This window comes from Macaca fascicularis, chromosome 3 (assembly GCF_037993035.2).
Source record: "Macaca fascicularis isolate 582-1 chromosome 3, T2T-MFA8v1.1".
NCBI classification, from domain to species: Eukaryota; Metazoa; Chordata; class Mammalia; order Primates; family Cercopithecidae; genus Macaca; species Macaca fascicularis.
The window spans coordinates 113,412,197-113,425,780 of NC_088377.1; the positions used below are offsets into that span (position 1 = coordinate 113,412,197).

Genomic DNA, 13,584 nt, shown 5'->3' on the forward strand with positions numbered 1-13,584 from the left:
TGGTATATTAAGACAAAATGTATTATGTTGTCATCTAAAAAAATAATAAACATAACGGTGAAACAGAAAAGGCCTAAAAAGAATTTAAGACCTTCTATGCTATAATTGCAACTACAAGAAATGTGTACATACAGAGTTAAAAACAGAATTGAGGACAGTCGTGGTGGCTCACGCCTGTAATCCCAGCACTTTGGGAGGCTGAGGCAGGCGTATCACTTGAGCCCAGGAGTGTGAAACCAGCCTGGCCAACATGGAGAAACCCTGACTCTACTTGAAATACAAAAGAATTAGCCGAGCACAGTGGCCAATGCCTGTAATCCCAGCTACTTGGGAGGCTGAGGCATGAGAAACCAAGAGAAGCGGAAGTTGCAGTGAGCTGAGATTATACCACTGCAGTCCACCCTGGGTGACAAAGAGAGACTCTGTCTCCAAAAAAAAAAAAAAAAAAAAAAAAAAGAAAAAAATAGAAGATACGAACATGGAAATGGTTGTTCTAAACTCACTGAAATATTAGCAATGCCTGTTCTTTCTACCAAATCCCTCTTCTGTCATCTCACAATGTTTCATTTGCATTTAAATAAATTTCAAGTGAAAGTATATCTTGACTATTTCTCTGACTACAGAGAAGTAGAAGAGTACTAGAAGACTGAAGAGTGCTACTTCAAACAGCCAAATAAAAATGTTAATAACATAGTGGGAATATAAAATGGTGCAGCCATTTTTGTTTTGTGGAAAACAATATGGTTGTCCCTCAAAAAATTAAACATAGAACTACCATCCAACCCAGTAATTCCACTCTTGGGTATATGCTTATGAACTAAAAGCAGGGAACAGATATTTATACACCCACGCTCACAGCATTATTCACAATAGCTAAAAAGTGGAAGCAACTCAAGTGTCCACCAATGGATGAATGGATAAACAAAATGTGACATATACATACAATGAAATATTATCCAATCTTAAAGAAGAAAATTCATGGCTGGACGCGGTGGTTCATGCCTGTAATCCCAGCATTTTGGGAGGCGGAGGTGGGAGAACTGATTGAGCCCGGGAGTTCAAGACCAGCCTGTAACAACGTGTATGAACCTTGAAGACATTATGCTCAGTAAATAAGCCAGTTACAAAAGGACAGCTACTATACAATTTCACCTATATGGGGTACTCAGAATAGTTTTCATATAGAAAGTGGAGTAGAGGTCACCAGGGGAAGAGGGGAATGAAGAGTTATTGCTTAATGGTTACAGAAGATAAAAAGTTATGGAAATCCATGGTGGCAATGGTTGCATAACAATATGAACATACTTACTGCCACTGAACTACAAGCTTATGAATGGTTAAAATGATAGCTTTTATGCTATATGTATTTACCACAATAACAAAAATTTCAGTTTTATCTGAGATCCAACAGCTTAGGGAGAAAAAAACAGGAATTAAATGTTTAAAAAAATGTAGCTAACATAAATCATCTGTAAAAGTCATTTACACAGACAGTCAACATGCCTAATTAAACCATTTTTGCTGATTTCAGAGCAACCATCTTCTTCAAATGATCTTCTGTGACTGTCTAACTCTGTTTTCTTCCTTTCTTTAATTCAGTAATTCTAAGTAGTCTACTGAGAACCCTCTAGCAATCACTGATAAGAATACAAGTCAGGAGAAAATCATTAAAAGCTCTAAGGCAAGAATGGAACTTCCTTCAGTTCAAGGACCTTGACTTCAAAGTCCAATTCAAGTCAGCTTAACCTATTAAAAGGCTACTTGTCAAGTTAGGACTCCATGACCTATGAAAAGCAAGATCCTAAAAGTAGGCAAAGTGGTTTCACCCTCCAAGGGATGTCGAAGTCCATTCTTTGACATATATTTTAACTCACAGGCCTCAAATCCTCATTTGAAAATGAATTCCAAAAGCTGGTTTTCCTAAGGAGAGGGATGAGAAGTGGCCTGGCACATTGCAGAGGAGTTTGATTTTCCCCTTTCTCATATTTTCAAGAGGTATTCCAATGACTACAGTTGCTCAGTTATGACATTTTTAAGAAAAATATCAATGTGACGAGCCCCGTTCCCTTCTCTCCCTCTCCTCTTCTTGTGGAGTGGAGGTATTGGGGAAAGGGTGGGTTGCTCCCTTAAACTTATTTAAAACACATTCACTAACACATATTATAATTTCATTTGGCATAGAAAGCCTGGTCTAAAAATTATCTGTTAGCCCCAAATGTACCAAATATAGAGCAAAACTTTATACCAATCCCCCCACTTATCCAGGTCCCCGGAAAAACTGGGTTTTAACTTTATTGTCATCTCTAATAAAAAACAATTCACATGTGAATGATCATGTCTGTACAATCACAATGACTGAAAGTGTTTTTCTCCTATGAAATACTATGGAAAAATTTGGTTCTAACTTTTTTAGTACCAGCTAAAAATTGAAACAGCTTCACGTATTTAGTGTATATGCAAAATAATGAATAAACTTTAACAGAGTTAAACAAATATTTAGAAAAACTGTAGGAGGTGGTTTTGGCTCAAGGAAACTAAGTACTAAAAGCCACACTTCTGGTTTCCTTTCCTTCTGTGAAAGGTTCCATTCAGCAGCATGTAACTTAGGCTGAACATGCAAAACTGGTTTTCATACCAAACACATTGTTGCTTAGATAACAGAGTATCTGAGATGAATTTAAGCTACAACGAGCTCAGATTTTAGAAATTATAGCTGAACTCTTTTTTCCTTTGCATCAGTATTATATTCTCTATATAAAATTTAACCCTTAACATCAAGGCTGACTCGGCAAATGTTCCAAAAAATATTCCTCTAAATGGAATGTGCAAATAGAGAATAAGAGATTTTTTTTTTTTTAAGTAGTACAGTTCCTTTTTAAAGAAATGCTAGGCTTGGGAAGAAAGGACATCTAGGGTCTTGGTTTGCCTTACAGCCCTTTGTTGTAATTCAAGGACAGACCCTGATCTGAAACTCATCCTCCTCTGACACTACGTGTTTGTGGCAGCATTTCTGTGCATGTGGGCAGTGGCCCTCTCTAATCCTGGGATCAGGATGACCTTTGCAGGATCATAGCAGGGCCATCTGGAATTCAGGACGGACTTATTCAGAGGTTTTTTCCACTAAATATGCACCCAGACACAAAGATCACAGGAAGTATCACAGCAGGTGTTAGGTAATCTATCACCTTCAGATGTGCCTGAGAAAACAGAAAGCCCAGACTCATTTGATAGAGACAACCTTGGTGCTTGAAAATGTGTATTTCTTGAGTGGCTGTCAATACCCACTCTTATAATCCTACAGTTTAGTAGTCCTAAATATTCATACTTCCCAGACCCTGACTTTCTTTTTCATTAACTTATTTTACTAAAATCTTAACATCTTAGATATCTTTACATTTTGTTTTATTTAATATTTAGATACACATGTTTTGCTTAGCCTTAATGATTTAAAATCCTAATTTAATGAACTCAATTTCATGAAGTCTTGAGCATGATTAAATGCATTTTGTCAGCACCAGGCTACTTTCAAAAATGTGTTTAGACTTCTCACCCTGACAGCTGTTCTCTTTGCACCTTGCTTTTTAAGTAACACACTTGAGGCGGGTTGACATCAGTCAATCTATATTTGAACAGAAGAGAGATCTTCCTTTGTTAGAATTTCCAGGATGCATCATTTAACTTCAGATGATCCATAAAGCATACTGGGTTGACCCAAATAAGGGCACTGCAATTAGAGCACAAACCAAGGTAAGGGCTGATTCTCTATGGAATAGCGCTTTCCACATATAATCATTTGTACCAAGGAAAGTATCATATTAGGAGATTCTAGAGCCTTATAAGAATTTCAAAATGTAACAAAACAAACATGGAAAATGCCAAATGCCTCAAAGGAAGATAGAATTTTAAAATCTCCCACCTAGATGGCAGGTTGATAGGTGCAGCAAACCCCCATGGCACATGTATAGCTGTGTAACAAATCTGTACATTCTGCATATGTATCCCAGAACTTAAAGTATAGTATAATAACAAAATAATAATAAAATCTCCCTTCATGTGTCACTTATAATCTCATCTTATGGTATAAGTGGGGACACTGTCAGGGCTACCCCAGAGCTCATATGACATTATGAAAATGGCACAATTCTGTTTCCTTGGAAGACTAGCTAGTGTTGCAAAGTCATAGAAGTGACAAACCTACAAAATGCTCTAAAATTCTATAGATCAACCATTTACCCTCTCTCGGTCTAAAAACCCAGTAAGACAATAAAATACCACATGCTACCTAGAATGTAAAACAATAAATTAGTAATTTTTAGTAATGGGAAAGAACTTACATATTTTTCCCAAATGAATATTAATGGTTTCTCTTTTTAGAAAAACTCTTCATCACTATGGAGATAACATTAGCCACTGAAACATTTCCAGAAAGGATTTGAGGATGACTACCAATAGACATTAATGCTGGAAATGTATTTCCACAGCTTGATTATACACTAAAATAGCAGTACCCAGCTCTAAGTCCAACAGAGAGAACCTAAAGGAGAAGGAAAAGAATTCCACCTCACTTAGTTCATTGATCAATCCTTCCATTACTTTCTTTTAATTTAAACATGCATACACAAAGAAAGGTTTCTGTCCTTTAATTTTTTAACAGAATATACAGAGCCACACAATACGATTTCAATTTCAAATTATGGGAGATCACATTCAAATATGCTTAGGTTTGACGAGTTGCTGTTACAATACTGAGAAATTTCATGAAAAAGGTATTTAACAATTTTTAAGATAATCAAATATCTTTTTGCTACGTGGGCCAACGCATTAATAGTATCTTGTTTAAAAATGCAGTCTTTTAGACTTCAAATTATTATAAAACAATATCAAGATTATATAGATATACTTCCTGATTATTCAAAACTCGTTCCATCCTGACAGAGGCTGAAGGTAAATGTTATACATTAGAACATTTCATGAAACTACTTCTCCTTTGCACTTACCTATAAAAGTCAAAAACTAAACCACAATTTCCTAAGACATAACTATTTCTAGAATACATTGGTGTAATCATAAAAGACTACTACAAGTAAATTATCATTTTTATACTAACACATTTTACCACCACACATCTTTCCCAAAAAGACAAAAAAAAAAAAAAATGGGAATTTGGATTTCCCTTAACATAATAGAATCTCATACTTTCTGATTTTAATAAACTTCAACTCTTTTTCCAGCAGGAACTATCTACACAGCACAGTGCTACATATAATTATACCAGTGAGATGCACATTTAGATTTACCATATGACCAACACAGTGGTGCCATACAAAGTTTTTCTGCAGGTAAAAATGCTAAGAAAGGCCACAGTGGACAGCGCCCGACACTGAATACAGTAAATTCCAGGTGCCACTGAGCTTCAGAGACCACAAGTTTCAAATATTTTTCAGCAATGGAAAAAGAAAACAACATTTAGAGAAACATAGAGTAAAAATATATAATTCCACTATCAATAATGTAATTTTCCAGATGGTGTTTCCTTCCTTAAACTGGCAAATCGAGCTTAACAGAAAATTACAGAAAGTGAACAAGATCATAATACGAAAGAAAATCTTCCTTGTTTTCTCATCAAAGGAATGCACTGGGATTCGCACGGGGATCTTTCTGGTTCCTGTATCTGTAGGTCAGCCAAACACCCAGGATCTGGAATGGGGGGAAAAAAAAAAGCAGAAAAAGAAAGTAACATTTCTGTATGTTTTTTCAGTTTATCCATAAAATAACTCTGGAACATGTGAATTGCTTTGCATCTTTTTGTTCAACAGGGAGGGATTGTTTTTCTTTTTGAAATGAAGTAAACCACACAAGGCACTCTAAGAAAAAATTAAAACGAACACTGTGGTAAACTGAATGACTGGCCCCAAAGGATGTCCATGTCCTAGCTCCTATAACCTGCAAATATGGTACCTTACAGATTAACAGGGACTTCGTGGGTGTGGTTAAGCGGCTCGAGATAAAGAGATTATTACCCAGGTGGGCTCAATGACATAATCACAGAGGGCCTTATATGAGGGAGGCAGGAAGGACAGAGTCAGAAACATGGAGAGAAGGCACCGTGATAGCAGAAGTAAAGGGAAATAGAGAAGCCGCAATTCTGCTGGCTTTGAAGATGTAAACGGGGGGCTGGTGATCCGGGCCTCCAGAAGGTGCCTTTATTTTAAACTTTTGATCTCCAGAACTGTAAGACAATACATTTGTGTTGTTTTAGGCAACTAAGTGCAAAGTAACTTCTTACAGCAGAAATATGGAAAACTAAAGTCTCAGTAGTCTAAATAGCTAAAGTAGCATATATTTGGATAATTCAGGAATAAACTAGATTCAGTAAAATGTAAGCAACAGCAAAAATCTTAAAATGAATAAATTTTCCAACACAGAAATTTAAAATGTTATAATTCCTACCTCTCTTGGTAGGAAGCGATTAAGCTGTTACCGTGCCATTTCCCACACCAAGTTCACTAAATTGTTAGCCAGTACAGTTTTTTAAATTAAGAAACATGTGCTCTGTTTCTATTTCAAAGTTGGTTTATTTTAAATAAATGAAAATTCTAACTTTTTAGACTAAAAAAGATACAAAATTTTAATAGAATAAAATGAATTTTAAACTGTATCTTCCACTTTACACGTGTGCCAACTTTTAACCTAAATTTTGTTTATGTGACTTTGTAGCCACCATTAGCCCTTTTAAACTACTTCTAGAGAATTAGCTAAGTCCCAGATTCTCTCCATTGACCACAATAAGAATCCACAAATTACTGTAAGGTTCACAACTGGCAGTGTTTATAGCTACAACATGTATGGGCTGGTGGACTGAGGTCTGCAGGTTGAATCAAGGAAAGGTAAGCCTGATTTGAAGACGTGGAAAGTCATCTCTTTTGGAATCCATCTAACGGGGGAAAAGAAATTGATTTAACAAACATAACAAAGAGTTCTTTATGAAAGGTACCATTCTACAAACTACAAATTCATATAATCCTCCCAACAGCTTTCATAAAATAGATACAATATTGTCATTTTACCAGTGAGGAAACTGAGGCAACAAGAGGTTAAACAGAATCATCACACAGGTCCTCAGTGGTAGAGCCCATGTTCAAACCTGGAGCCCATAAACTACCCCACTTTTGTGGTTTTATTCAGCAATCTGACATGTCACTGGCTGTTCTCAACCACACCAGCTTTTACAACACGGAAATACTTACATATCTGTTGTTAAACAACTACTTCTTTGACACCCCCCGCCCCCATGTCAACCTGCCCAACCATCATTTGCCAAAGCTCCCCACCTTGGAAGTTTTTGGCACAGGGAGCTTCTGGTCAGAATTTTTGAGGATGTTAATATTTTGACTATCACCCCTGGATATACACTGAGAGTATAAATCACAGTCCTTAGGGGAAGCAAAGCAATCAAACATACTAAATACTCATAATCTAGAGCCACATTTTACCAGAATTGTATTCCTCCAACTCGGCTATAAGTGACAAAAGAGGAAAATCTCTCTCCTTCCTTGCCCCATTGTTCAGAGAGGGATGGAAGGGGAGGCCACATCCAAAATGCAAAAAGATCAAAACTGGATAATTATTGAACCTCAAGCTTACAAAAGTGCTCATAATTAAGGGAGCACTTTTCAAAGGTAACTTTGATTAAACATCATCATCAACTATGCGGTCTCTAGAACCTACACCCAGTGTGCAGTAGGTCACCAAAATATATTGCTCATAACATGAAAACATATATGTAGAAAAATAAATTATATGTAGAACAGGCAATAAGTTGGTACTCATTTTATTAAATATAGAACAGGCAGAAGGAAATATGCCAAAATATAAATGATTATTTCTGAGTAGGTAATTTTAGTAGCTACATCTAATTTTTCATCTTCATAATTTTTTGTATTTTCTCAAGTTACTACAAAGAACATATTTTAATCATCGTACCATTTTTTCAGATTCTAAATCAATGTTTCTCTCATGGTTTAGGTTTGCTTAAGGGTATAATAAATAGTTCAAATCAAATCTTTCTATTTCACCTACGAGAAGTCATCAGCTAAGTAACTGCATCCCTTCAAATTCTGAGAATCTGTGATTCTGTGAAATATTAAGCAAAATATAAACTTAAAAAGTGAGAGAGCCTACCACTATCACTAACCAAAAAATATCAGGTTGCAGAAGTTATAAAAATCTCTAGCCAGGTTTCCAAAGGAGATAGTATGTAAGATATAAAGCAGGATTCCATGAAAGAACACTTTAGAAATCTAAGACTCATGAGTTCTATTTTTAAAGAACTTCTATTTTAAAAAATAGCATAACTGAAGGCAGTGTGATCTGATGACAAGAAAACTGGGCTGCTCAAAAGAACTAAATTCTCAAAATAAATTCCAGATATAAAAAAGAAGCCACGTGGCAAAATTCTGATAACTGCTGACTCTAGCTGGTGTGTGGAGAGGCATTACTCACTCCTGTTTTTCTCTATCTGTGTTTTTTAGTTTTCATAACAAAAATCTATGGTTTTTAAACAAAAAAAGGGAAATCACAGAATTCTTTTCAAGTTGTATATCATTTTTCTAGAATTAATGTCACAACCAACTCATAAGTCAGATAGCTCTTTTCTGAGAAAAAGTGAAATGAAAAAATGGTCAAACTAAAAAGGGAAGTCAGAGGGAATTTTAAAAAAATGAATACTGGGCCGGGCGCGAGGTTGAGGTCGGCAGATCACTTGAGGCCAGGGGTTCCAGACCAGCCTGGCCAACATGGTAAAACCCTGTCTCTACTAAAAATACAAAAATTAGCTGGGTGTAGTGGTGCATGCCTGTAACCCCAGCTACGTGGGAGGCTGAGGTGGGAGAATCACTTGAACCCAAGAGGTGGAGCTTCCAGTAAGCCGAGATCGTACCACTACCCTCCAGCCTAAGCGACAGAGCAAGACTCTGTCTCAAAACAAATAAATAAAATAAATAAATAAAAATCAAAAATGAATACTAATCTTGGTCTTCATTTTTCCTATGCTGTTAATGACAGCCAAATGTGCATATTTCATTCTTGATGAGGAAAAAAAGAAACTAAACTTGAATAAAATATATGATAAATACACATATATATAATGTACTATATATTGCATATTATACACAGTACATTATACACATATAGACATTATGCATAGGTTTTAGAAGGCTAGGAACAGGGGCATGAAAAATGGTGTAGGAAGGTAATTTTTCAAAGCATATCTTTTTATGTAAGTATGTCTGTGTATTATAGATATTAACATACATATTAAAGAAAGTGAATCATTAAAGAATGTGAATCTCCTACCTTTTCCAAATTAAACTTAAAATTATAATTCATCATACAACTCTAGAAATAGAAGAGATCCTAGACATAATTCAGTCTAACCTCACTCATTAGTTCATTAAATTTTACCTAAGAGGAGACGGATCAAGCATTTCACCCGGTCCTAAAGTTGGTGCTATTGATAGACTTGTAAGATCTTTTAATTCTGAACCAAGATTCCTCTTTTTACAGTGCTAGTTCTCAATGAAAATGCTCACTGATAACGTTACAAGAATCAAGGCCCTTTGCCATACAAAACAGAAACCTCTGTGACAAAGGAGGAAAAATATTGTTATTTGCACATACCTCTGTAAAACTGAAAAACAGGCCAATGCCACCAACAAATCTCAAAACCTCTCCAGCATATTCTCCTATGATCGGAGCACATGGCGAGCACGGGTGGCCACTTTTAAAACAGCTCTGCACCAATTAAAGTAAAAAACTTTTACTTCAAAATACATTCATAAAAAGCACATAAAAACGGCATACACACAAAATTAGTGTCTAAGAGTATTACATCCAATTTGAGGCCTTGGTTTTTTAGTGTGCAAATCTCTAAGATGGCCCCCAAGACTCCTGCACTCCCACCCCAACGGTGTACACACCCTGTACAATCACTGCTGTTGAGTATGGATGGAACTTGTGAATATGATAGGACAGTCACTTCCGTGTTACGTTACATTAGATAAGACTCCATTATGCATTACATAAGACTCCATCTTAACAGAATGGAGAGATTCTCATGGTGACTTTGATGCTGCCACATCGTGAAAGAGTAACATAGTCCCTGACAGCAGCTTCTAGTTGCAGAGAGAGACCTCCAGCCAACAGGCAGCAAAATAAACAGGGGTGGTCCCACAGCCACAAGGACTGAATTCTTCCAACAACCACTGAGCGTGGGGAGAGGACCTCAAGCTTCACATGAGGCTGCAGCCTCAGATGGGACACCTTGATTTCAGCCAAGTGAGCAGAGGACCCAGCCAAGCCTGACCCAGGGAAACTGTGAGATAATAAATGGGTATTTAGCCACTAAATGGATATTAAAGCCACTAAACTGTAAAGCCATGTGTTTCTATTGCTGTGTAATAATGTGTTATGCAGCAACAGAAACATAACACAGACCCCATACAAGGAGATAATCTCACAAAAGAAGCCTCATTGAGGAAATATTCAGCTTAGGGCTCAGGGAGGTGATAACAGGAGTTTCCCCAAAATATGAACACATGAACTGACCTAATGTTATTTCTTTAATAACTTGTTCTAGGAAGAGAAGGATGGGAAGAAATTAGGGACAATAAACCATTAGCATCTGTGTCCAACAGGGCCTTGAAATTCTCAGCACTCTCTGGAGTGGGTATTTGAGAACAGGCAAATGATGTAACAGAGGACATGGAAATATAATGTAAATATATATATAAAATAATTCTGAAATACAACTCAGCATCAGAAAGTCCATTTCTTCCATGTTAATCATTATTTATCTGTATGTAATACATTTCCAAAAACATATAATATACAATGTACTTACAGCCAGACAGGTGTCATTTGGGTTAAAATTTCGGAACCCACAGCAGTTTAGATTTCTCTGGATGTCATTTCGAGCGCTTGCCGTACTGTTCCAACCAACCTCCAGAAGCTGACCCTAGCAAATGTATTTAATATGTAAAATGTGTCATCCCTGCAGAAAATGTATAAAGCTGGAGCCTGTAACTTTTAGTACTGTGTACCTAAAATAATTTTTATTTTAAAAATCAGTAAAACTCTTCAAAGGCTTATTCCTCAGTTTGCAGCAAAAATTAAGGCACTATTTCTATCCCAAGGATGAAAAACTCCTAATTTTTTACATGCATTTAAAAGAATTTACATGCAATTTAAAAGAAGCACTTGGTTCAAAGGCATAATTCTCAGGGTGTTAACAAGGCAAAAGTTCTGTTGCTCCATGACAGAAACCTGAATTTGTCTACAAATTAGAGTTTGAAAACAGTCATTGCTAGAACGGAGCCGCAAACATTCTGGAGCAAATATTTCATTGCATAATGGTGGGAAAAGATTGGGGGAACATCTTATAGCCATAGCACTTTTTACCCAGTGAGAGCAAAATCCGATTTAAAAGATACAGAAAATAGCAACACCTGATGGTGTCCGGCTCCAACCTGCTGCACGAATGCAAAGGGAACAACAGAGTTTTGCTATCCAGAGTGAAGGTGGCATTCTGCGCAAGATGAAATTATTTTATATTCTAATCATTTCTCTCCTTTTTTTCATACTCATGCTACGTGGTATAATAAAGTAGAAGAAAAAAGTCTTAGCTTACCTGTTGCTCCTGGTTCAGGGCTAAACAAGCACAAGATACAGAAAACTGAACAATAAATACAACTAAGAGAATAATCATATACTGAGAGTTAGAAGTTAAGGATACTTCTAAATATTCTTAAAATGGCATAAAACAGAGGTACAGAGGTACCGACAACTTTAGATTGCACGAGAAGCAATTAACCCAGAATACAGAACAGATGGCACTTAGAGGAAGTTCAAAAAGGATACACATATTATTATTTTGGTAATACACAGTTGTATCAAATTTATATAGAAAAATACTAGTCATGATAATTACATAACTAAAAATAGATTAGAATTTCATTCAGAATAAAATAAAAATTCTTACATATACAAAACAGAAATAAGTATAGATAAATACATGTAAGCTTTTTAATATTAAGTCTAAAAAACACTGAAATTCTCAACCAAACATGAATGTGTAAAAAAGGGCCTAGAAGTCACCAAATCAATTCAATTTAACTCTGAATTTACAATACATGATAAATAGGACTACACTGAACTTGCAGAATATATTCTTCAGGATGTCACAAGGGCAGGGTGAGAATATGAAAACATACAATAACATTACCCCAAGAAATGTTTCAAATAGTTCTTGAACAAATATGCATAAGGCTTGCTTAGAGTTGCTTTCTGGCAATAAATTTCCTAGTGATAATATTCAATTAGTTGTAACCATTAAAATAGTCATCAAGGGTAAAATCTTGATTTTTAAAAAGGATACAAAAAATAGCAACACCTGATGATGTTTTACAGCTCCAATCAGTCCCACTAAAGCAATCAGGAACAAGAAGATGCCCACTGCAATGACCACGCCGACCACTCGGAGACTGGAAATCAGCCCAAAGCCAATGCCCCACGCAGCAATTCCAATTAGCAGCAGACTAACCAACTGCAAAAACACCCGGGGACAGGGGTACAGGATGAAGGAGAAGAGAGAGAATGGGGAAAACACCAGTTAATTAAATATCAACAACATCCTTCAGGCGCCTACTTAGTCTCTTACAAATAAGCACCTAAAACTCAATACAAGAACACACAGAAGATCTCAGTAGGCAGTATTTTCTTAACAACTTACATTAATCCCCAGTCGTGCTTTATTCTTGCAAAAGAAAAAAAAAAAAGACTAATATGCTAACACCCAAAATTCTCACAAAGCCTCAGAAGTCATCTGTTTGTAGAGCCTAAACGCATGCTACTTAAGATTTTGAAGAAATCATACACGCAAAAACTTCTAGATGCCAATCTCAGTCCAACATATTGATCTCTTCAAATGGACATCACCTATCTTTCCTTCAAAGCCCAAATGCACTGTAATTTTCTCTGGGAAGCCCCCCTAGTCCCCAACAGACTAAATAAATCCCTCCATTGTCTGGTCTATTTCTGTTCCTGGAACATGGTTCTCTCGTTCCCTTCATCACACATTGTGTTTCCAAGCCTGACTCTCTAGAAGACTGACAGCAACTTGAGAGCAAGGACCCACATCTTTTCACCTCGCTATATAGCCCCAGAATCTAGCACAAGACCAGGTCCCTGGGGAATACTCAAAAACTGCTCATAGAATTGCTGCTGAAATTAATTGCTTTAAATGTCATCATCTATTTTATTAAAAATCATATATAGACAGATCATTAAAACTCTTAGCAGAATAAAAAGAATGTAAGAGACTTTAGCTATTTAAAGGGAACCAGTATTCTGAGCAAAACGAAATTATTTGATATTCCAATTGTTTTATCCATATTATTTATAAAACAACACTGGCTGAAGAGCACATGCCTAGTGGTTATGACCTGTAAAACTCAAAATGACATCACTTCTTTAAAATCCCACTTAAAAATAGTATGCCACATAAAGATGATGATTCATTTATAGAAG

The 13,584-nt window shown here is 36.2% G+C and overlaps 1 protein-coding gene across 1 annotated transcript in view; it reads right to left on the minus strand.

Moving 5' to 3' along the window:
* Nucleotides 1-4,625: 4,625 nt before the first annotated feature.
* TSPAN13 (tetraspanin 13) overlaps nt 4,626-13,584 on the minus strand; it is a 29,896-nt gene continuing 20,937 nt past the window's right edge. The window contains exons 2-6 of the mRNA XM_005550051.4: nt 12,434-12,601; nt 11,687-11,767; nt 10,901-11,014; nt 9,679-9,792; nt 4,626-5,697 (exon numbers count right to left, since the gene is read on the minus strand). Coding sequence (XP_005550108.2) covers nt 5,623-5,697; nt 9,679-9,792; nt 10,901-11,014; nt 11,687-11,767; nt 12,434-12,601 — 552 coding nt within the window. The 3' untranslated portion in view covers nt 4,626-5,622. The remainder of the gene's footprint in view (nt 5,698-9,678; nt 9,793-10,900; nt 11,015-11,686; nt 11,768-12,433; nt 12,602-13,584) is intronic.